The 26,119-nt window shown below is 40.3% G+C and overlaps 1 protein-coding gene across 1 annotated transcript in view; it reads left to right on the top strand.

Annotated features, from left to right (window-relative positions):
- Positions 1-26,119, top strand: part of LOC138303991 (uncharacterized) — a 692,211-nt gene that overhangs the window by 439,384 nt on the left and 226,708 nt on the right. Inside the window, exons 5-7 of the mRNA XM_069243614.1 lie at positions 5,513-5,686; positions 8,950-9,373; positions 22,582-22,750. Of these exons, the coding sequence (XP_069099715.1) occupies positions 5,513-5,686; positions 8,950-9,373; positions 22,582-22,750 (767 nt within the window). The remainder of the gene's footprint in view (positions 1-5,512; positions 5,687-8,949; positions 9,374-22,581; positions 22,751-26,119) is intronic.

A 26,119-nucleotide genomic window follows, 5' to 3' on the forward strand; every position in this document is an offset into this window, starting at 1 on the left:
ATTTGTTCAAAAAAGAGGGTCATACCCCCACCCCAAATGAATGGGGACAAAGTTGGCCTGCCCACATGAGGCAATTACCCCGATCCACACCCCAGGTGGCAGAAATCCTACTAGATGCCAGGTAATTTAAAAAAAAAAAAAATTGTGGGGTGCTGGCTACCAACCAGTTTGGGCATGGTTATGCCCCCACCCCAATTGAAGGGGATAATAGTCTTTCAGTTCTCCCCCCGCTATCTAGAAGATCTTATCCCAATGGCAAGCAAGAGGACATTTGATTATTTTGGGTTTTGGTTTTATATATGGCCCATGGGAGCTGGGCTAACTCTCAAAATCATCCCACTTGGAATAATGAGGACTGCATATTGTGGACTTTGGGGCGGTGCCACGTAGAAAAATCTGCAAGACCGAGACACATCTGAAAACTTAACATCTGGGTGCGTCTAGGGTGGTGTGCTTCACATGCACCCGCACCATCTTCTTACCCACAATGCCCTGCAAACCTCCAACTTTGCTTGAAATCATGTATATTCCCCACATTTTTGTGATGAAACCTTCCGGAATCTGCAGGAATCCACATAATTCCTACCACCCAGCATTGTTGCATCTATACCAACAAAAATTCAGCTCCACCTGTCTACCTAAAACTTTTTTTCAGACTGCCCTTTTGGACCCGCCTTGGTGCCCCCTCAATTACAACATGTTTTTGGCTCTTTACTGTCACAGGCACTTGGTCCACTTACACAAATGAGATATCATTTTTATCAGGCGACTGAGGGGAAGGTTGGGTAGCAGAAAATGTGTGCTGGTGTAGTGATCCCACACAGAAATGTGGGGAAAAGGTGAGTTTTTTTAGCTAAATTTGAGGTTTTCTGGGAATTCTGGGTAAAAGAAAACACTGGGGGATCCACACAAGTCACACCTCCCTGGACTCTCTCTGGTGTTTAGTTTTCATAAATGTCTGGGTTTGGTAGGTTTCCCTAGATGGCTGCTCAGCCAAGGACCAAAAACTCTGCCCTCCCCCATGCAAAAACAGGTAGTTTTGTAATTGATAATTTTGACGTGTCCATGTAGTGTTTTGGGGAATTTCCTGTCGCGGGCACTAGGCCTACCCACACAAGTGAGGTACCATTTTTGTTGAGAGATGTGGGGGGATGCTGGGTAGAAGTAAGTTTGTGGCTCCCCTCAGACACCAGAACTTTGCAGCACAGAAATGTGGGAAAAAAGTGTTTTTTTGACAAATGTTGAGGTTTGCAAAGGATTCTGGGTAACAGAACTTGGCGAGAGTGCCACAAGTCACCCCATCCTGGATTCCCGTACGTGTCTAGTTTTAGAAAATGCACATGTTTGGTAGGTTTCTTTTAGGTGCCGGCTGAGGTAGATGCCAAAATCCACAGCTAGGCACTTTTCTAAAAACAAATCAGATTTCAATGTAAAAATATAATGTGTCCTTGTTGCGTTTCCTCTTGCAGGTATTAGGCCTACCCACACAAGTGAGGTACCATTTTTATCCGGAGCCTTAGGGGAACAGTTAATAGAAGAACAAGTGTTATTGCCCCTTGCCTTTCTCTACATTTTGTCCTTCCACATGTAAGACAGTGTGTAAAAAAGACATCAATTTGAGAAAGGCCCTATAATTAACATGCTAATATGGGGACCCCAGAATTCAGAGATGTGAAAATACCCACTGCTTCTCAACAGCTTATCTTGTGCCCATTTTGTAAATACAAAGGTTTCCTTGATACCTATTTTTAACTCTTTATATTTCACCAAATTAACTGCTGTATACCTGGTAGACAATGAAAACCCATTGCAAGGTGAAACTCCTTTATTGGCTCTGGGTAACTTGGGTTCTTGATGAACTTATAAGCCATATATATCCCTGCAACCAGAAGAGTCCAGCAGATGTAACGGTATATTGCTTTAAAAAATCTGCCATAGCTGTAAAAAGTAGAAGAAAACATGGACAGAAATGGCTTGTTTGTTGACCTCAATTTCCATATTTTTAATTTTAGCTGTTGCTTTCTGAAGGAAAACCTTGAAGAATCTACAAATGACCCCTTGCTGAATTCATAATTTTGTCTGCTGTTCAAAAAATGTTTAGGTGTCTTGGATCCAGCATTGGTTCCACACCCATTGAAAGCATGAGAGCACAAGCACATGTAAAAATGGGGTATATCTCAGTAAAATGCCAAGATTGTGTTGAAAAATGTGTTTTTCTGATTCAAGGCTGCCTGTTCCTCAAAGCTGGGAAGATGCTGAATTTAGCACCACAAACCCTTTGTTGATACCTATACAGGAAGAAAAAAACCACAAGCCTTCTTCTGCAGCCCTTTTTGGCCATTTTTTTTTTTAAACAAAATGTTTGCTGTATTTTGGCTAGTTTATTGGTCTCCTCTAGGGGAACTCACAAACTCTGGGTACCTCTAGAATCCCTAGGTTGATGGGAAAAAAGGACACAAATTTGACGTGGATAGCTTATGTGGACCAAAAGTAACGAGGGCCTCAGTGCGAACTGCCCCAAATAGCCAGAAAAAGGCTCAGCACCTGAGGGGAAAAGGCAAGGCAGTGAAGGGGTTAATGGCCAGAGGAAACACTTTAAAAGGTTTTGGTGCAGTTATGGCAGTTTATCAGCTGATCCTCTAACGAAAACAATCCTGGGTAAACATATCCCACTGGTGCATTTTGGAGCATAACTATTGTCTCTTGAATAAAGTGTAAGCTAGGACTCTTTGGAAATGATGTGCCAAAACAGACTTTTCAGTGTCTTGGCAGACTCGAATCAGGATACCAACGAATTCTCTGTTAAAGGTTTGAAGGATGTACAAAAGCACTCAAACAAAACAAAGTATCTTGTTAAATTGTAAACTTTGCCTCTGAATCACATTTAAGAATTTACATTTTCAATATAGATAAATAGCTTTCAGTGGCAAAGATAGTAGAGCTACAAAACCTATCAACCAGTAAACCAGCCAACGGAGTGATATGACATACTTGTCGACAAAAAGTTTATAATGCCCTCATTTAAATCTGGGTGATGAAGGGGTTTTCCATACCTATCTCAAGTCCATGGCAAAGATAAACATAATCATTTTTTTCTGGTATATATTGGTATTGATCAAATCTGAACAATATCAGGGTTCTGGTTAAGAATTTGGCAAAATATTGGTTATTGTCTGGGCGACTGCAATTATGCAGCAAGGGAGGACCAAAGTATGCAGCACTATCTGTGATAGTATCGATTCAATATTTTGTCATTTTTATCCTCTTGTGAACACTGTCTTGGTGTAGGCTGCACACCAGTAGTAGCAGTTTAGCAATAAGCAACAGAGCGGTGACCAGTCTACCTTTGCAAAGAGCCTTCCACTACCCTGCTACGTGTGTTGCTGCTTTTTTAGTAGCTTTTGAACCGTTTGATCTAGAAACAATTGTTTTATTGTAATCTGCAGATTATGCATCAGATGATGGATTATGTGGCAAATGTAGCAAAAACATAACTATGCAAAAAATGCTATAGCCACACAAGCATCATTCCAGGAGCCCTAATTATTGTATAGGTGACCTTACAGTCAAATAAATCGTGATTCATCGTTTTTAAACTTTTAAGGAAGAAAGAATATAAATCCTTCACCCAGTTTAAAAAAAAAGATATTTGAGTTTTAACTCGGATAGATGCACTAGCCACTTTATTCTCAATGAAAGGTGTTGACATAGCAATAACCATTGTAAAATATAATGATAAATACACTTCCCACCATAGATAATGAATTTAAGGATTTGCTAATCATTTGTGAAATGTATGGTGGGTGCTTGGACCATTTACAATCAGTTGTTTGGTTTTGGAACAAAGTAGTTGTTGTATCACTTTGGCTTATGATATTAAGTTTTATACACTACTGTTTTTGCAAACGATACATTCGAAAATGATCTATACTTCTATAAGATATTTTCTGTGAAATAAATGTTATTTTAACATAATACATTATCATGCTTGTGCACACCTACAGAATGACTGACCACATGTTCTCGCCATTGTTTCCTCTTTTTTGCCAATGCTGCAAATTATTGGCAAAGAGCATGTTGATTTTTATTGGTGATGCACAGCATCATTAGAAGGGCTTGATAAAGCCAATAGGTTAACAGTGAACGATCTATTGGCTTCTCCGATGCTTGTTTGATATTTGCCGGTTTCATGAAATGAGAAAAATATGTTGTTTAAAACAATGAGAACAGACAAGTGGGAGCTTTCTTGTGCTGTGTTAAGTGAATTTGTAAAGCGTCAGGTACATCTTTCACACTCTTAGAGATGGGACATACAGTGATGGAAAACTAATAGATGATGACTGCTGAGAGGCTACGATTTACCAGCTAACTCTCAGTGCTAATGTCGCCCTGTTGGTGAGAAGGGTGGCTGTGGAGTTTGTGAAGTAGGAACTGGGCGAATCTATCTGCATAACTATTTTTATAAGGTTTTTGATAATATGTGTGTTAAACAAAACTGTAAATGTCCGGAAAGCTGCAAGCTTGGGAATAAAGATTTCGTTTTCAAAATTGTGAGCACTTTCTAAACAGAATTGAAATTTCTGAGTACAATGTTAGTTAACATATGAATACGATGTACGTGCAAAAGATTATTTTTTATAGGCGATAAATCTCATATGTCTTCTCAAAAGGAGTTTGATGTTATACGTAAAAATAAATCAGTTGCTCACCCATGAGAAGATGTAGCCAAAATTACCAAGGGGCTGGAATAAAGAAATTAAAAATGATATCTGACGGCATGTGAATTATTTCAAAATATTCATGAAACCCTCTTTGGAGTAAATGTAGGAGGCTAGCAGTTCTCTAACACGTGCATATTTTATTTTACAACGTTGTAGCTACATAGGATCAATGATTAAGTCTCAGAAGATTGTCCTAGAAGTGGCAATAGAAGGCTATGAAGCAGGTTAACAATTCGAAAGTCGTTGATCTTGAATGTTTACATACATTGGTTTGAACACTAAGATTGAAGATATTTTGAAATGGGAATATTGTTAAGAACTGTGTGTGTTTGTGTATATGTGTGGTGTATGTATATATATATATATATATATATATATATATATATATATATATATATATAGAGAGAGAGAGAGAGAGATAGAGAGAGAGAGAGATAGATAGATAGATAGATAGATAGATAGATAGATAGATAGATAGATAGATCTATTGATCTATCTATCTATCTTCCTACCAACACCTGTTGTCTTCTGTTATTTGTACTTTCACTTTCAGCATTATAAGTATGGGTTCAGAAATACCACAATGCAAAGTGCTGTTGGCTGAAAATCCATCAATGGATGAAGATGTCCCATATGGTTTGGGCAAACATGGTAGCCTCTTTACTTTTAGAGCCATTATATAAATCTTATTAGACATGGATGTAAAATAATTTTGCCATGTGTCACAGTTTTTATTAAGACGTTGAAATGCTTGTTGTCTAAGAGGCTGCTACCTCATTCATATTTCTAAGGTACTTGGTGAAACTAAGGGAAGACGAGCTGATTTTATACTTTATTGGACAAAGAGAAAAGGATGACTCGGAGCCAGCAGAGCAGATCATCCATTTGACCGACGGGATTGTGAACACCAGTTCCCATAGTGGATTCCCGACATTCACCCTACAGGTCAAGAACAAACATTACATGTATGTATTATTCACTAATAGTCAACCCTACAAACAAAGGTAAAGTGAGAAGAACTAAAGGAAAAGTAACCAAACTGCTTTCATTGTTCCTACGTAAACTACAAATTTTGGGGCATATTTATGAGAGGCTTGCGCCATTGGAGCATTTTAATGGTCCAGTGGCGCAAGCCTCTCCACCATATCTGAGGTCATGCAAAGCCACTTTGCATGGCTTTGAATGGCCTCATAGATATGGAGTAAGACAAAGCAGTGCAAGTCGCAGCGTTGCCTTACACTGCACCAGGGAGTCATTCCAAAGGTGTTGCAGAGGGTTTTCCCATACAACACCCATGGATTTTGACATTGCCCCAGATACTTAATCACGTAAAGCCCCAAAGCCCTAAAACATTTTGCCTCCCCAGCAGAGGCATAACAACGACAAACATTTTAATTTCTCCTTGTTTTTTCGACTCTGCATGTGTGCTACATCCTGCAGCACACATAGAAAGAAGAAAATGCCTCTCTGGAATGCTTTGTGCAGGATGTCGCCCCTTCTTTCACAAAAACTATCTGCATGCACTGTATACACACTTGCACCATGGTGCAAGGGTTCCTGCATTGGTGCTAGGCAGCCAGTTCTGCACCAGCACAGGGAGAAAGAACAGGAGTGCACCTTACTGCATAAATATGATGCATTCCTGCCCTTTCACATTGGCATAGGGTAGTGATGCAAGAAGACTTGCAGCGCTGCCCTACGCCAATTCCCCATAAATAAGTCCCTTTATTTTTACTGTTAGATAGTTCCACAATTATCTATAAAAAAATTCACAGTTAGGAGTTTTATTATTTTTCCAGGTGAAATATATCTGTTTTTATTTTTCGATTAGATTTCAAAAAGTATTCTCATAGACCAAACAATCATCTACTGTTTTACTCAATCATTTCGACTTCACTTCTTTGGCATGCTAGCATTCCACCATAAACTACCAAACTCATGTGCCCCCTTCCTTTCTAGAATCTTCACTTGATCCACTAGAAGGGTCTATTGTCATTGCCCTCCATGTCACTACTGTCCTCCCCCACTTGGGGGCCTATTCACAAAAGCATTAATGAGTATTGAAAGTGGTTCTACAGGAAAACTCTTTCACGTCTTTGTTAACAGCCACACAACATTCAACTTCCTTTGAATAAAAGTGCAATTAGAGCATAGTCCTTTGTTTTTTGTATTATTTGTATATGAAATATCCTTGACTATTCCCATTTTATTCCAACTTTAGATTTTTTCTTGACAACTCATGAAGGCATGTAAGAGTATGTTTTGCAGTGAAATAATATTTAACAAGGAACTGAAACTTTGAAGAATATATTAATAGTGTATTCTCTTAATATCATCAGATGTGATAGCACTTTTTAGACTCTCACCTTTTCTACTTACCCTACACAAACTGAATCACATACTTCAACACATTCATATATATATACCAGGATTGGCCTTCAACATTAATAAAGTGCGTACATATTTTTGTGCTAACAAATTCTACAAGCACTCCAAAACACCGAAACACACTGTATAAATACGCCCTGGTCCTTTGTATATTTTTTTGTGGTTTGGTACTTACCAACACAATTTAGACCAGTTGGGACAGAACAGGATTTGTTATACAGGTGTGCACACACCCAATCTCCCACAAACACAACTACTAAGTTAGCAAACCGTCCCCAATTTAATTCAATTGACAAACAAAAGTTCAATAAATAAATAAAGGGAATCGTGAAAGGGACTACTGCTGTGATGTACATATTTCACATTATTTGTGATTCTATTTTATTAAAAATGAAGGGTATGACTTGGTAGCAAAAATAATCATTCCATGTTAACATATATCTGAAATGAATTGCCAGGGAGTAATCTCAAATCTCCAAAAGAGAGTTCATTCAGTTGTTTTTACCAGTAAAGAGTTCCATTCAGGCAGTGCTATCACAAAAGCTTTAGGGCAGTGCAAGTATCCAGTCAGCTCCAGTGTAACCATTTGACTGGTGCAAAGGTCTGTTTGTCTTCTGAATGTCCTCCTAGGCTGTCTCTGCCTGGAGAACTGAGAGAGCTTCTCTTCCTCTAAAAGCAACTCTGGTGCAACTGTCCCACAATGTAGAGTAGAATTGAAGAGCAACTTCCACAATAAACAAGGTATAAATGATTGTACCAACAGCTATGCTACATTTAGTTATTTTGCCGAGCATTCATAGAATTGTTCTGCATCTTGATCACCTTGGACACTACCAGGAACTTGTTCACAGGTGCAGAATGGAGCTTGGTTAGCTTTTTCAGAAAATAATTGTGGTGTCTACAGCACATATAGGCCCAGATTACAAAGAGTTTGTGTTAGGTTTGCATAACTTTTTTTGCACAACTCAATTTAACAAACCAACACAAATCCCAATTAGCATTGGTTTGTAACCCAAAATAAGGCAAAGCAGAGCATTTCTTTTCATTACTTTGCGCTAAGTGGCCATTCCATAGGTGGTGCATAGTCGTTCCCTTGCCACCACCCATGTGTTTTTATCTCAGCTACACCCTTGCCTTTTCAGTGATGCTTGCCCTACTTCACTTGGGCACAACAAAGGTTAAGGAAGGGCAGACCCATAGCCGATTTGTAACCAAAGAAAAGATATATTATTTTTAATTAGATTCATTCTATGTTTATTTATCCAGTTTGTGTATCCTGAAAGTGTAGCATGCATTGAGAGCTGTGAATCTAGGTAGGAAAAGCCTTGTCTATTTCATGGGTGGTGATGGCAAATTTTAATGACAAGCATTATAGTTTTTTTAACTTCCCTCTTCAGTAATAGCTGATATTAACTACTGATACAGTGTGGGGCCAGTTTATGTTAACTTTTTATACCATTAATTTACCAAACGCCTTCATGTGGAGCCTTGTTGATGAGAACTTCTTTAATGAAAGGATTGACCTATTGCTGTGTCTGACGTGCATTCTAAAATGGGAACATCAAAGCAGACTGAATATCACTTTCTGAAATCATGATAATTGTCTCTCAAATCTCAGAGGGGGATATTGTAAGATCAGTGGCATAAAAGCACCACACATGTTAAATATTATCAGTATATAATTGATATTATCTCCTATATATGTCATTATAATGTTGTTTACATCACTGTAAAGCTATACATCACTTGTTTTACATGTCAGACACGATGAGAAGCATGCATTTGAGTGAGAAAAACAATTCTCTAGTACCCCATCAAACTGTTTATCTCTTCATTTTAGTTTTCGAATATCAGTGTCTGAGCATACAAAGGCTATTGTGGACTTCAAGAAAATGAGAGACAAATGGGTGGATCTTTTAAGCAGTTTCTGTACCCACCTACAATCAAAACCTGAGAAGCAAGATGTATACGCTTGTATCAAAGAAGTGAACAAATTATCCTACCAAGGAGCTTTTGAACAAGTCAATCCAGCCAGAAAGAATACAAAATATGATCTCTTACCCAATAGCAGCCTGTATGAAGAACTTTCAGTGGTTCCTGTTATGCCACCAGCACATAACACTCATGCCCCGCCTCCTGTACCACCAAACACAGCTGTTTTATGTGACATGTTCCCTTTACCTCCACCACCTCCAATTGTTTCGAAAGCACTATCCTCAAAAAAAATGAAGGCTTTACACTGGGATCAAGTTCCTCAGGAAAAGGTAAGAAAAAATGTGCTTGCATAACACACATTTTATAAGAAATGTAGTGCTTCAGGTATAACACTATAAGTATAGGACAGCAGAACAATGTTTAACTATGTTTTATAACTCTGGACCTGATCGCCATGGGATATTATGGGAGTGTAATATGGAGGATGGGATATTTGTCACATTTCAGATGGAGTATTCTTCTCTGCCAAGATCTACATCAGGCCCAGTTAGACAAAATTGTCACTTTCTTGTGAAAAGTATTGGAAACAGAAGGCTACATCACATCTGAAAGAAGCATAAATTAATCCAGCTTTACAAATGAAGGATACAATCCTTTAGTACAAAATAAAGGATGTTGCATGGGATTGATCAAATTTGATACAGTAGGGTAAGAAGTGATTTAAATTGGGCCTCCTAGATCATACCTAGTTTGCTCTGAAATTGTCTGAATTGAATTCCCACATGAAAAATATTTCAATCCCAATCAAGTTACGGGTACCAAGGATACCCCATATCCACGTATAAATTTGGTTGTCAACAAAGGATGGTTTTGTCGATAACCTCCCAACATTCTGTCGATCAATACACAAATATTATCTTAGGTGAAACCTATTAACCAGTCAGAAGGAATTTAATATTTAATAAGCCTGTGTGTTTTTATATCACAGTGAAGCAAATAAAGGGTGTAGTGGGTCAGATTGTTCAACTGTTTGGGAGATAGCTCTCAGCCATGAAATGAGCTGTGGAGGAGTTCCTTCAAGGCCCAAAGAATCTGCCCTAACCATGGATAGCAAAACACAGCATCAAGATATTCTTCAGAGAAAATGTATTTGGTAGGTCCTCACCGCAGACTTACAGACTAACTTTCCCTCAGGCCCATCTATAATGAAGAAATGTTTCCTACTATCTTCAACTTTGAGGACAAAGTTCAAACGTCATCCACCCATAAAAGAAATAAAAAACCACTATAAATAATGAAACACAACATTCAGCATTACTCTAAATTTGAAGAAAGGCCAAAAGATCTTCCATTTGGTTGAACATCACCTAATCACATTTCGATCCTTGAGTAACTGCAACTGATTATAATCAGATGGTTGCTCTCACTGAAAATGTATAATTTTGGGTGTTTAGCAGGTCCAGGCTCCAAGCTGCAGTCAACTAGGGCCAAAAAGGTTGAATTAATTAATTGAACTGTCCCGCTGTTGCCTGAAATGTCTTGTCAGTATTACCGAAGAGGAAAACATGCCAAGAGGAAGAAGCAGGAGTTGCATTGTTTTCATGCTAGACAGGTATTTTGCATTCTTGGTTCCCATGGAGATGAAAAGTTCTTAAAGGGGCAATTCAGAGAACAACATATGGTTCTCCTTAGCCAGTCATGCATCACCAACAATCAACAGCAGTTGGCCTTCTAGAGTGTTGCTTGGTTGAAGATGCTGGGGTTTTAGGACCGCTTGTGACATAACTCAACAAATGACCCCTTTAAGTAATTCCTTTGCTATAAATGTTAGGCTAGCACCTCCACCTTGAAAGCAACTTTTAAAATTATAGAATTAGTTCCTCAGGTCGATGGTTTACCAATGCAGGGATATTTTCTCCACTCTAGTTACAGGCCCTGAAGGAAATGTTGTTTTCAAACTAGTCCACTAACATTCTCCGTAAAGGAAACTGATTTCTGTGTTCTTAGGCCTTTCTGCAGATTCCAGCCTAAGGAGTAGGGTTTCAGATAGAACCAAATGAAGGAAAGTCAAATTGTAACTGGTTCAGCAAGCTAGCACCTTACTCTGAACCTTGTCTTCTGAATACACCTGCCATATTAAGGGTATTCAATAAGCAGGGCTGACTGGCAAAAGTTGGCTTTCTTTAGCCTTCTGGGCCATCAGATGGTTGGTACAATTTAAGTAGGAGAAAAATAGAGACATTTAGATCAGAGCTAGGAAACGTTTTATCTACCATTCAGACAGAGAGGAATCATTTAGTGCAGAAGCTTGTTGGTCTTCTTTTTTATTTAGGTGCAGGTGAAGAAATATTATCACCATGTAGTTGGTCAAACAGGTTATTTTGAAGATATTTCAACAGTGTGACACATTTAATCACCAGGAATAATTCAAACTAATAGGTAATAGGATTTGAAATTGAAATTTCTTCTGAGATTAGACATATGTTGAAAAATTAGGGCCAAATTTGGATACTGGAGGACAGGTTACTCTGTCACGGATATCCTGTCCAGTGAAATCTAAATCCCATTTTGTATGGGATTTAGATCCAGGCAGAGGGAATATCTGTCGTTGTGATGGAGTAACCTGTCTACCAATATATAAATGAGGTGCTTAGGGCATATTTATACCTCATTTGTGCTGGATTTGCATCATTTTTTAATGCAAATTCAGTGCAGAAGTAACTCCATATTTATATTTTGATGTTAGTCCCGTCTAATGTCACAATTTTGGAGTTTGCACCATTTTTTAGATGCGTGAACCTACCTTGTGTCAATGAGATGCAAGGTAGGCGTTCCCATCTAAAAAATGGGGCTAACCCCATAACCCCATATTTATCCCCCATTCTAAAATGATGCACTGGTGGGAGGAGGGGCTAAATAATGGTGCAAAGCTTGCTTTGCACCATTATTTAACACCTGGGTCAGTCCAGGCAATAAGGGACCTGTGGGCCCATTTCCATGGTTAAACACCATGAAATGTGTCCACAGGTGCCTTCCTCAAGCCTCAGGAACACCCCCACCCACACCAGAGGGACACCGGAGGATGTTGGACCCCATCCCAGGTAAGTAGGGTAATTGGAGCCATCTCCAAAACAGTAGAGGTCTTAATAATTTTCTTGCCTGTCCTGCCACCAAGAAGTGCAGTCAGGACAGGGAGGTGGTCTTCTCCCCATTTGGAGAGACCTGGGTCACATAACAATGGTGGCTGGTCCTTTGAAGCTTCCCACCCTGGAATGTTCATCCTGCCCGTGAGAGGTGATAACACCTCTGCCTATAGATTCTGGCCCACGAGAGCACCTGGTCTCACCTCAGGAGGTCAGAAATCTATCTAAGGTGGCTGTGCTGGTTTAGACGAGTCAGTCACCACACTAGCCGTGGCTTAGGTGCCCTCTGGCATCATGTTTAATAAATCCATCAGTGAGGGTTTATTAATATGAGATGTTTGACACCAAACATCCCCTTGTTCAGAGAAGCCATCATGTAGTGGGGGAACTCTTATTAACCAGTGTCCACCACATGTGCTTCAAATGGCTTCCCTGTCCACTTACTATGTCTAAGAATCAACAAAGACAAAGCAGTAGCTTATCTGCTCATGCAGATGTGTCCTCACATGTGATATAAGGCACCCTACCTTAGGGTTGTAGGCCTTCTGTAGGACTGACTTACAAATATCATATGCAGTGGTAGAGGTCCTGACACATGGATATGTGTGACAGGTTGTGTTTTCACTTTTGTCTGCACCAAGACACCAGCATGTGATGGCAGCACTATGTGCGTTTGGTGAGAGGTCCCTTAGGGTGGCACAATCCATGGTGCAGTCCTTAGGGACCTTCTTTAGTACCCCAGGCCCCAGGTACCAGGGGTACCAATTACTAGGAACTTACAGAGGGTGCTAAAGTCTGTGCCAATTGGGAGAAACAACTGTACAATTTAGCAATAGAGATCTGGCACTGGGGACCTGGTTAGCGGGAGCCCAGTGAACTTTCAGTCAAAATCATATCAGATACCAGACAAAAAAGTGGGTGTCTCACCATGCCAAAAATGGTTCTTTCCTACATGACCCCCACATCTCCAAAAGGAAAGAGGATGAGACTAATCTTTCCTTAGAGACTCTTCTAAGTGGAAGAACCTGGGAAGGCCATCTGCATTTGCATGGGCAGTCCCAGGTCTGTGCTCCACTTTGAATTCCATTTCCTGTAGGTAGATGGACACCCTCAACAGTTTGGGATTTTTACTTTTCATTTTAATGAGCCACCTGAAAGGCCTGTAGTCCATTTGAACAATGAAGTGAGAGTCAAACAAGTATGGCTTCAGCTTCTTCAGGGACCAGACCACAGCAAAGGCTTTTCTCTCTATGGCACTCCAATACTGATCTCTGTGGAGTATCCTTCCGCTAATGAAAGCAAGAGGTTGGTCATGGCCATCATTATTGATTTGGCATAGGACCACTTCTATCCCACATTCAGAGGCTTCTGTCCATACTATGAACTGCCTGGTATAATCTGCAGCATTTAGAATGAGTGCTGAGCACATTGCTTTCTCCAGAGTATCAAAAGGCGTTTGACAGCTCACTGTCCTGGTTACTTTCTTCTGCAACTTCTTGAAGGTAAGTTCTGTGAGGGGGGCCAGAATGGTGCCATACACCTTCACAAACCTCCTGTAGTACTTAGTCAGGGTGGTTGGAGCTTCCCAGTCCAGAATTATCTAGATCTTTGGTTTTAGTGGTTGGACTGCCCCCCCCCCCCACCTACAAGTATACAATCTGGTCCTGCCCTATCTGGCAATTGCTTGCCTTGATAGGGAGGCCTGCACTCTTCAGAGCTGCAAGGACCTTGCCTAAGTGGATCAGGTGGTCCTGACAGGTCTTTATTCACCAACATCTGGAAGGTGACAAGAGTATTCTTTAATCCAAAAGGCATAATAGTGAACTGATAATGCCCATCTGGTGTCGAGAATGATGAACTTTCATTTGCTTCATGGGTCGGACCTAACAGCCAGTACCCTGATGTGGGATCAAAAGTAATGAAATATTTGGCTGCCTCTAACTTATCAATACATTTTCAGCCCTAGCAATTGGGTGTGCACAACCTTTGATTACAACACTGAGTCCTCTACCGTCCACACAAAACCTCATCTCTCTCTTTCCACTCTGGGGGTGAGGTCTGGGAACTAAGACATCTGGGCTGGCGAAAGGGCTCCCAGAGTGCTCAATGAATCCCAATTTCAGCATCTTGCTTACTTCAGATTTGCTGCTCTCTTTGACATGATCAGACTGCTGTAGATTTTATTTTTGTGGTGTAGGCTATCCCCAGTGTCTGGGGGCGTGAGTTATAGTTATCTTAGGGCACAAGCTACAGTTACTTGAAATAATTCTAACTATAAAAGCTGAATTTCCATGGGTTTGATAGTGTAAAATCTGAACTGAACTATAACGTGCCTGAAACCTTTGTTTTTTTTAGTGAATCACTACGTTTTTTTAAATTCTATATCTTAACTATAACATCCCTGTAACCTTTGTTTTTTCAGTGATAACCAAGAAACATACTATTATAGCCACATCATCTTCAGTGCTCGCACAGCAGATATGTTGACCTGGAAAACTGCCCCCCCTGCTCTGCTGCCATGATTCAGTTAGGCATCTCTACCTCTGACTTTGAGTCCTTATTTTTCAATTGAAATTTCTACTAAGTGGACTACTCTCGCAATGCTTCTCAGTGGCTAATTGCTCTTTCTTAAATTCCACACATAACCCCACTCACAGAAGACATGTTATCTCCATAATTCCTAAAAAAAGCATGCTACACTCATTCTTATACAAAAGACCATCAAACACCCTAGCACACTGTTTGAACCGGTCATCCACTAAAAGGGCATTCAAATGGTACTCCCCTCTAAAGTTTGAGTTTGACTCTCTTCATTGTTCAAATACACATTTTTATCTGAGTGTTTCCAACAATTTGTGAAACCTCATTTGATCTCCTATTGCTTAAAAAAGTCATTTGTTGAACAATTCTCCCTTTCCAACTGTTATACTGTTTCTCATTCATCAATGATAGTAGGTAGACACTCTTCAGTTTGACTTCTATGTGCTTCATTTCATGGAAACTGCCCCAGAAAATGTAATGAATTCTAACATAGCCTATTGCGTATCTTTCACAATGGGTGGTGAAGACAGTGCCAAAAGTGAAAACAAGAATCACACCAAATCACCATCAAGGTGAATATTATTTTGTCGCAGGTGTGCACCATAGAGGACTGCAAGATGTAGTTCCTTGATCTACAGGGAAGGGTGAAGGACCTTCTCTCAAAACACTACTAAACCGAGAGCTTGGCCACTGGAGAGAAGCTGTGCTGCTTGAGATGACTGATTGCTACAGTGCTTGTGATGTGCCACCCACTGGAGAGTAGCTCTGTTGCTTGAGATGACAGGTTGCTACAGTGCTTGTGATGTGCCAGTAAAGGTAGGTCTTATGCCGCAAGCATTTGCATTGCTCTGCCTAATATCACAAGGAATTGCACAGCTCTACAATGTTTATCTTGCATGTGCTTAAATACTGATTGAGAAATTTTGCGTTAAATATGGCTGAGAATGAAGTACTAGAAATGTGAGTCACAGATTCAATAGAATGGCACAGAAGTATTGACATGTCATTATACTGTTCTGGAGCCTGCGGTTTGACTTTGATTATTCAAATAATGTCCTGACTAGACAAAAGATATCCAAATGCCTGGGATCCTTGAATGGATTTATAATTCTTAACATCTTTTTCTACTGTATGTTAAGCTAGGGGAAGAAGATTCTCATTGTAGTGTTTTCATTGGCCTCTATGTACAACCCTCAAGAAGAGTGAGCAGCACCGGCCCTCAGTCAATGACTTTGTGGAGGACCAACTGAGAAATCATGCCTCTCACTTTAAGGGGTCTCCAATGTGTGCCATTGACTTCTGGAAATGGTGTCAGAAATGTCCAAATCCTTGGGGTGACTGAACAGCCAAGAGAGCGACAGTGTGCTGGGGCTGAATCTGTAACCCTCAAATTCCCATCAGGTCTCTGTAATCTCCCTCTCAAAGGGCAGCCAGTCACTTTTTGGGCTCTGTACCCATACTCTTAGGGGCATATTTATACTTGTTTTGCATCAAATTTGTGTTATTTTGTTTTAATGCAAATTTGGTGCAAAACTAACTCCATATTTATACTTTGGCACTAGACCCGCCGTGCCCCAAAGTTATTGAGTTAAAGTAATTTTTGGACGTGGAAACCTACCTTGCGTCAGTGAGATACAAGGTAGGCATTCCTGTGTAAAAAATTACTCTATGGCCTTAGCACCATATTTATCCCCCCTTGCTAATATCACTCATGGGGTATGAGGTGTCAAATAATGGTGCAAAGCTTGCTTTGCATCATTATTTAATGCTGGGTCCGGGCAGGCGGTAGGGGACCTGTGGGCTTATATCCATGGTGAAACACCTTGGAATAGCCTCACAGGTGCCCTAATCAGGCTCCAGAGACACCCCCACCCACACCAGAGGGACAGCGGAGGGTGAGGGACCTCATACTAGGTAAGTATGGGTACGTACAGGTAAATAGTTTATTTTATCGTTTAAAGTGCCATTGGGGGCTCTAAAATGTGCCCCCCTACATGGCACCAGGTGAAATAGCCATGCTCAGGGGACCCTGGTCCCCTGTGCTGGCCACTGGGGTGGTGGGCATGACTCCTGTCTTTTCTAAGACAAGAGCCATGTGGTATGGATGGTTTTGCATCAGAAAATGACGCTAGGCTGGTTAGAGTCATTTTTTTTTCTCTAACATGCCTAAGGTCATTTATTGCTGCAGAGCCCCCTTCTCCCATAACTTTTTTTTTTTTTACTCTACCCTACCCTTTGCACCGGCTTGCACCGTTCTATAAATATGGTGCCCGTCTGTTGCTAAAAAATGGTACAAGCCGGTGCTAAACATTTTGGTACAAAACTGCGTTAGTGCAGTTTTGCACCAAAAAGTATAAATCAGGGCCTTGGAATAACCATTCATGACATTTGCAGGAGTCACAGGCAGAGCTGCTCAAGTGGAGAAAACAGGTAAATAAAACAAGATCTCAAATGCATGTCTACATATGTGTGTGTTCATATGTCTTTACATGCGGCCTATCTGATTTTATGTATATGTGTGTGTGTGTGTGTGTGTGTGTGTGAGTGCATGTGTGTGTGTGCCTGAGCAGTGTTAATGAGGGAGAAAGAGATAAGAAGAGAAAGAGGGAGCATGTTTATCATGTTATTCACCTGGTCTGCCAATTTCTCTGTTGGGTGGACACATAACGTCTCTCACCTTGGGTAATCCACACTATCCAGTGGCCATCTGGAATATGATTGCCACTTCGGGAACAATGCAGCTTTTCCCTAGTGTATTGTGCACAGTGGCCATCAGGAGATATTCTGGAATCCTTTCTCTATTTGGTAGTGTCCTTTTCTGACATAATGCTCCCTTTTATAATTTGGATAACACTGGGATTATTTTGTAAACATATTGAAAGGTATTTCTTGTAAATAAAACAAAATAAATGCCTTCTCTTATAAATGGAATCAATGTTTTCTCTTCCAAAAGAACCAATCACCCTGTTATATTTTTGTACAGCATTATGTGCATATGCCTGGCATAATTAAGGTATTGTAATAACTGTGCTATTTCTCACTCTAAATAGGAAAGACACAGCATTTTTGGCAAGTGTCTGTCATCCTCCTAACTGTTAATGATCCCCTTAGTTTGAAGAAGAATCAACCCTCTGAGTATGGGCGAAGGGAAAAAAAACATAACTTGGTTGCAAGCATATTAAAAGAGGGTATCTCGACAAACCTTAAGCAGTGTACAATTAACAACATGTTTGCAAAAACATGTTCACACTACTAAAAAGGCCACAGACAGCAAACCTTAAGAAATATTACACCTACCAAAGAACTGCCTATTACTAAAGTAATTTGGCGTTGCCAATACTCTAGAACTATTGCATACTACGTCAGTGATTTCACGAGTGACAACGAAATTGATGCATAAGATGCTTTTAATTTCTCTAGGCCGTTCCAACACTGCTATCGCTTTCTATGCAAATCAATCTCCCATAAATAACTAAAGTGAACATCTGAAGATAGCAGTCATCAATCATCATCATCATCAACACATCGCTTTATTCGGTTAATTTAAACCATTAAAGCATAAATCACACAATACAAGAATAAAATTTAAAATCATAGATATCTGGCATTCCAAAAATACATAAGAGAGTAAAACATAAATACTAAAATCAAAGAGATATTCCTCTTCACACAGTGCATAACTACCTAGCCCTAATTCCTCAGGATAGCCAAAATATCATTCAACGAGCTAATACCCTAATCATAGACCTCATAATGATCAAGAAGAATTTTTTAACTGGCAGATTCGTGTATGCCATGCAGCCGCAAGGAACTTGCTAACTGCACAGAACAGGGTGCAGGATGTGTCCCTCATCATTATCCTTAAAGCATCTATACAGCATCTGATCCCCATATTCTTACAAACTGGACGTAGCCACCTCTGACGAGCAATCCTATATGCTGGGCATATGAACATGAAATGCACAATGGTTTCCGGAGAAATACTACAACTCGGGCATAGATCAGTACTCAGAGCAGAATCCCGCCAATTGCCAAAAGATTTAAGGGGTAGGCATCCATATCTGAACTGAATATACAAACTTTTGCTTAATGGATCAGTAATAAGATCCATAAACAGTTCAAAACGCGGATGCCACTTAGTGTCAAGAAATTGAGAAGTCAATCTGCCATGAGACAAATGAAGTAAGTAATTTCCCCTGACATACGCAAAGTAAGCTGTTTTTAGATGATTCTTCTGCTCTTTCCTTAAATTATGAGGATGGCTCCAGTAATTACTCAGACCCAGAGTGCAAAACCATTTAGATATGTGTTTAAACCAAGGGATAGTAAGCACATTAGGTCTCTCTAAGATATCTTGGATGGATTCCTTATATATGAGTAGCTCAGGAGTAGACCAGACACGTACCCAGAAAAGCAGCGGTCTTAGAGCAATAATGTCTGAGATACGTGCAAGTCCAAGGTCCCAAAACATTGGTAACAAAGGAGTATTACGTGGACACGCCAAGAGTGATCTTACAAAGTTGTTTTCACCTATTGAAAGTTTACCAGCATTTGAGTATCCCCAGATTTCTGCCCCATAGGCCACAGCACTCTGGGCCTTTGCCCGATAAATTTTTAGTGCTGGGGTAACTACTCTCTCGACGGTCGACTTGTGGAAGCGCAAAATTGCCCCAGATCTATGTGCCAGAAGGGCTAAGCTTTTATTAATCTGGGCCTCCCACTGTATGTCCTTACTAATTCTGACCCCCAGGTAATCAATGGAGCAAACCTTGCTCAACGGAGTCCCTTTATAAAGGATGGTATATCCTTTAGAGGGACCACGTCCCATGGTCATGATTTTAGTTTTGATATGATTAAGCTCCAGCCCAAAGTCGTCACAAAACGAGCTAAACCGATCCATTAAGACCTGTAGGCCCATCGGTGTTCGGGAGATCAAAGAGAGAATCGTCGGCGAATAGCAGAATCGGGATTTTTGTATTATTCAGAGAGGGCGCATCATTTTGGCAATTGGTAATAACTTGCACTACCTCGTTGATAAACAAGATGAAAAGAGTCGGAGCAAGAACGCAACCCTGTTGTACCCCTCTCCTGATCTCTATTCTGTCAGTGAGTTCCCCTTGGTTACCCCATCTTACTTGAGCGTAAGTATTCTCGTGCAGTCTTTGGATTAGGTGCACTAGATTCTCTGGGGTACCAATTTTCCTCAGAACTCCCCACAGTTTCTCTCTAGGCACAAGATCAAAAGCAGATCTCAGGTCTACAAAGGCCACATATAATTTTTGTCTGGCTAAAGTGATGTACTTCCAGAATAATAGTGACAACCTAAAGACTTGGTCCATAGTATTAGTTTTTGAACGAAATCCAGCCTGTAAGGGAGATAATATCTGATTATTCAAAACCCATTCCGTAAGTCTGGCCAAGATTTGTTTTGCAAAGATCTTTTGAAGAATATCAATAAGGCTAATAGGTCGATAGTTCGCAGGCAGACCTACATCGCCTTTCTTGAAAACAGGGATTATTTCTGCACCATGCCAAGAATCAGGAATGGGACCACCTGCTGCTATGGCATTGGACAATAAATTGATATACCATGCCCATATAGTGAGCTCAGATTTAAACAGATCCCCAGGTATCATATCGGGGCCAGGAGCTTTAGCTGGCCTCAGAGAATTAATAGCATCAGTAGTTTCAGCAGTCAATTCTGTGTCGAGCAACATTCACAAAAAGTATTAACAGAATATTTGTATTTGTAATTGGTTCGATTCCTTTCTGGTTTGCAGACAAACTCTACAAATATGATGCTGCGTTTGTGCTATTGCTGAAGCATGCACCTCTTCTCCACTGCTTACAAGGTGGTTTATATCAGCATATGAACACACTAATTCAGATGCTATTTATGCACTAAAGGTCATAAGCCATCTGTCACATTCCACTAGTTTTGCTTGCTTGCATGCCATGTTTTCTATTCAGCTACTTTAAGGAGATTAGTACTATCTTCTCATTGTTAGTGCCAAATATAATTTACCTACTTATAGTTTTGTTATTAAACCGTGATTTCTATTTTTCATAAATTAAGGAAGTGACTCAGGTAATGTGAATAATAGCTAGGTGTCGCTCATGGATGAGTGGGTGAAAGTTTAACTGGTTCACCCGTTAACGAAGGGTTTAGACTCTCCACATACAAGTACTACAAAAGTATTCCTGTCGTGCCAGATGTGCCCCTATTTCTTTAACGCTTAGTGCTATTTCATGAATAAATCATGCTTTTTCTTCCCGATGAGAAGGTCAGATTTTAGTGTCGAGCGCAAAGCTACCTGTTCCTGATGTAATCTCTCTATGGGCTTTTAATGATGCCCATGAGTTTGGTTGGTTCCTGGCCTTGCCTTTTGCAATTCGCTTCATTTCATTGGTGGAAGGCATGCATACGTCATGCCTTTTCTGGTATTTAGCCCTCCTTGCGCGCGCCGGACAACTACTGGAAACATATGAGGCTCCATGTTTTCCGTATGGTTTCTGGACTACTTTTTCTCCTTATTTTGCAGGCAGCGCAATCTGGCTGGGCAGTAGTTGAGCACTTTGCATGACATCAACCTTTTTACATGGCTAATTGCACTTTTGCCGGTTACATGGATAATTGCACTTTTGCTGATACATTTCACTGCAAACAAACTTCTGTTTCCTTCTGTGTGTCTCTCTCACGCTTCATGGTGGCTATGGATTCGCTTATGTGAAACTGCTTTACTTTTCAGTTTATGTTGCAAGAAAAGGTATGGTTAGGAGTTTAAAACATGAATAGCTCTCATTCGATCTAACGCAAGACCCATTTCATTTCAAATGCTTATATATTGTTGTGAAGGATTTGGGACTGTGATTCAGAATGAGCAAAGGAAAATGTTCCTGTATAACATCAGAGACTGAAAAAAAACAGGGGCGTACTTTTAATTTAACAGGCAGCTAGCCATCCCATTAGCGTGGTAGAGACTCATCTCTGCCAGCTAATGCAGAGAATCCCCACTATATTTTGAATTGCCCACTAAAATGCCCTAAATATCTTTGGCAAAAGTTCTAACATGTGAATTTGTGGTGAACTCGCATTGCTTGTCGGCTGCTATGTCTTAGCAGTCAGTTGAAAGTTTTCTGTTTTTCAAAATTAACCAACTCCACATTCCCCAAAGAAGGCATTGTTTGTGAAATAAAAAATGTCGCTTATACACAGGGGGCTGATTGACATAGGTATTGTTGGGTTCATGTAGGTGCACACCAATTAAAAATGCAATGGATAGAGTCAGAGGTGCACACTTTGTTGATCACTAGTTATCACTTCAGTGCATCACCTCTAAAGAGAGCACCAAGCACATTTTATTTTGCACTAATATTTTTTTAATTGTTTTTCATAAACTCCTTTGAATACACTTTATTCATCATTTGGTTCTTTGCAGCTAAAGTGTTGTTACTATGGACCAGTGTACTAATTGTCACATCAAAAGAAGAGCTCACTGTATTACCAGGCAGCAGATATTGCTTTCTCATGTCATTTGTCTCCCCTTTTACTTTAATCCTGAACAGCTATCTTTCATTTTCACAATTTTAATATTTGACTTGGAAATTAAAAACTCGCTTTCAGATGAGAGCCTTATCATTTTTTACAAAGAATATAGCCTCACACAATAATGTACAATAAAAAATTGGTAATAATAATTGAGGCAAAATTAATTGTTTTTTGAAAATTATCTAGACTTCTCTGTTCACAATTCCAATTCGTTTAGTCCTTATGTCAAATATATTGTGTTCAGGTCTAGTACAACTGCTGATTTCAGTGGAAGAACAACTGATTGACATTTTATGTGTTATAGATCACTAGATCAATTTGGGCTTCATGCAAACTTGGGACAAAGAAGATTGACACGCTGAAGATCTTGGATCAGTTCAGCACGACAGGCAGAACAACTTCCACAGACAACCCTTCAGACTCCCTTTCATGTCAGAAAATTCTCTTAAATCATAAAATTGCCCATAACTTTAGTAAGTATGCATTTTAGATGCTTATTGGTTGTTTTAAATGTTATGTTTTATTAAGTTAAACTGTATTTAATGAAGTCTAAGCTGTCATCAGCAAGTAGCCACCTGGCACCACAAACATAGTGTCGCTGACTACAAGTTTAAGTTTATTGACTCGGTTAAATAAAACCATTGCAATTCCAAAATGCATAATAATAATTTAAATACTTTGCCTGCTCATTATGTTAATAGAAACCCATAATAAAAACATAAAAGCTTATTCGAAACTCAAACATATCATGGTAAAGAGTTGTGCATAGCTAAAATGTTCTCCACTTAATTCCAACCTTAGTCTAGAACTTAACTTTAGGACTTTCTTACTCCCTTACGAACACTATAATAGTAAATGAGTGAAGCTGAGTGAGAATCCTAAGTAGTACCTAGGGCTGTTTCCTGGCTGGAACTAAACTTTTGGAGCTTTACTAATCATAAAATGATGGCCCTTGCACACTCGGCTTCAAATTTATTCACTAATTCTTTCTGAGCCTGTACAATGAATTTGGTCCCTCGACAGGAAAACGGGATTGAAAGTCCGCTAAGCCAGCTTATAATGGCCGGTCTGCATGAGCATATGTTCAGTGTCTTAAAAATGTTTTTTAGATATAATATCCTGAAGCCTAGCAAAGCCGTGCACGCACAAAAAATGTGTTCTATTGACTCTTGTCTGTACTCACACAGTCGACAGTAATGTGTCAGATCCTTCTGTCTCCATGAAGGGACCATATCCTTTGTTTCCATCAACCCAAAGCGGAAAAGCATGAACCGATGTTTCAGCAACTGGTTGAAGGTTGCTGCTAGGTACTCCTGTGCCCGTAAAGTTTTGTATGATGTTATTATAGTCCAGGCGTGCTGTCTGCTTGCTAGTTTTTCTTTATCAGAATTTAGAAATTTCTTCTTAGTGACAGCGTTTGCCTTCCAAAAAAACTTATTTTTGTCCGGCTTCTTGTCCCGGGCTTCTAGCAAACCTAGTGCTTTAATGCAGTTGTTTAAGTGATGATCCCAGGTGCTTTTATCATTGTGTCGCTGTTGCTCCTCAATTTCCATCTAACATAGGTTGTACCAGTCTCAGCTGCACGCAACCTTCAGCATAGTTTAATGAAGGCACATCTACTCTGAAATTCATAGTTTTACAGACCCAATTCTAAACGAACCTGAGCTGGAGATGCTGGTCGTAGTATCCGAAAAACTGTTTTGTAGGCCTTCGTCTGGACTTGATTGAAAAAAACTGCCTCCTTCCCCAGCATAATTTCGGCGCCATAAGCGATGGTGGGCATTAGCCACGCTGCCATGACAGAAAGCAGGTGGGAGTATGAAGGGCAGCTCAGTTTTTGTTTTAGAACTTTAAAACCATAGGTCAATGAGAGGGCGTTTGCTTGAGCGACAGCAAGCTGCGGCTTGAAAGTCAGGAGGCGGTCCATAGTGAATCTCAAGTACTTATATGTAGGTACAACCTCCAACCGGGATCCGTTTATGAACCTTGAAGCAGATTTAAACTTCCTGTCAACTAGGCGGACAACCTTAGTTTTACTTAAATTCAATTCTAGGCCTTGCATGGTTATGTATGTATAAAATGCATCGATGCTATGCTGTAGCCGAACAGGTGTTTGGCTGAGTAGAACTATGTCGTCTGCGTACTGTAGCCATGCAATTCCTTTCTTGGCCAATACTGGTGGTTGGCTATTTACGGGAGCAAGAGCCTCGGCTAGGTCTGCAAGATATAAGTTAAACAGCGTGGGAGCCAATACACACCCTTGTTTGAGTCCTTTTGCTGTTAATATTCTGTTGGTGAGGTGGCTGCCCTCTCCAATTTTTAATTGCGCCCAAGTACCTGTGTACAAGTCCATCATTGCGCCAAGGAGGCTGCATGGTAAGCCCCACCCTTTCAGTTTCTCCCATAGGCGGGTTCTTGGTATGCAATCAAAAGCTGCCTTTAGATCAATAAAGCATGCAAGTAGCCTTTTTTTCTTAAGCCTGGCTTTGTTTCCCGCAGGGCCAGGGTTGCCAGGTTGGTGGAAGCACCCATACCAGCTCTTAAACCTGTCTGGCATTGTGGAATTAACTGTTGTCATGAATCCATTCTGCTAGTTGTTGCAATAGGCAGGATGCGTAGAGTTTTACTTCCATGTCTATCAATGCTATTAGCCTGTAGTTTGAAGGATTTGCGGTGTTAGCTGCTTTGTATATAGGGTGAATAATGCTGCCTTTCCATGCATCTGGGAGACCCGTAGTGCCTTGGAGCTTGTTAAAAAGCAGCGCCAAATAATACACCCAGAATGAAGGGTCTCCTCTAAACAAGTCGTTTGGAATACCGTTCTGACCAGCTGCCCCTTCCATTTTTAGTTTCTTGATAAGGCTTGTCAGCATTTCTATGTCAATGGTCATTAGTGCGTGTTTTCCTTCGTTTCTGTTTAGAGTTAAGTCTGTTTGCGTTGTCACTCTGAAGCCAAAATTAATCTTACTTGAGTCATTGGCTATCTGTGCGGCCTCCTCCTTCGCATGGAGCTCTGGGAGTGAGAACATTGTCTGTACGTGGGCTTCCCATGTCGCTGCATCGATACCTGCATTTGTGTGTCGATTTTGTCCCTTAGTTAGTCCGTTTATTAGTTCCAAGAACTTTTTGTTATTTTTCTGTTTGTTGGACATGAGCAGCTTGGTCCACAGATCCTCCTGATAACTCTGTTTTGTCATTCAGCAGTTTTTCTTATATTTGGCTCTTAATTCAGAAAGCCTTGTGCCATCAGATTTCCTCCCCCAGTGTACGTCCTTCAGGACTTTTTTTGATTCTCTAGAGACTTGATTTTTCAAATTGCGCAATGTCCTGTTGAACCACGGCTTTTCTACTTTGCGACTCTTTACTTTGTTTTTTGACTCTATAACCGCAATTGGGAGACGTTTTTTGATGGAATATGTATTTATTAAAGAATCACACAAGTGCATCCAAGCGATCACTCGTTCTCTTTGGGGGTGGTCTTCTAGTGCCTGCACTCTTAGTGATTCTTTGAGCTCTTTAGTTGCGCCTGCCCTGTGGTACATTACTTCCATTACTTTGTCGAGGCCTGGCCCCTTCCATTTCAGTTTTTTTGTATCATAAGTCACTGGGGCTGAAATTATGATATTAGTAGTGGGGAGCCGATTCCATTAATTCCGGATCTTAATAAGTTGTGGAAAGTGATCGCTCTCTGCGCCTTGTTGAATCCTATATGCTGAAACCAGTGGCAATGCGGTTTCGTTTATGAATGTAAAGTCGATGTTGGATTTTTTTGTGCCACTTGAAAAGGTTACTTGTCATGATGAGGTGTCCTCAGGGAGAAGCGTCAGGCAGCACAATCCCAG

This window comes from Pleurodeles waltl, chromosome 7, assembly GCF_031143425.1.
Source record: "Pleurodeles waltl isolate 20211129_DDA chromosome 7, aPleWal1.hap1.20221129, whole genome shotgun sequence".
Classification (NCBI taxonomy): domain Eukaryota; kingdom Metazoa; phylum Chordata; class Amphibia; order Caudata; family Salamandridae; genus Pleurodeles; species Pleurodeles waltl.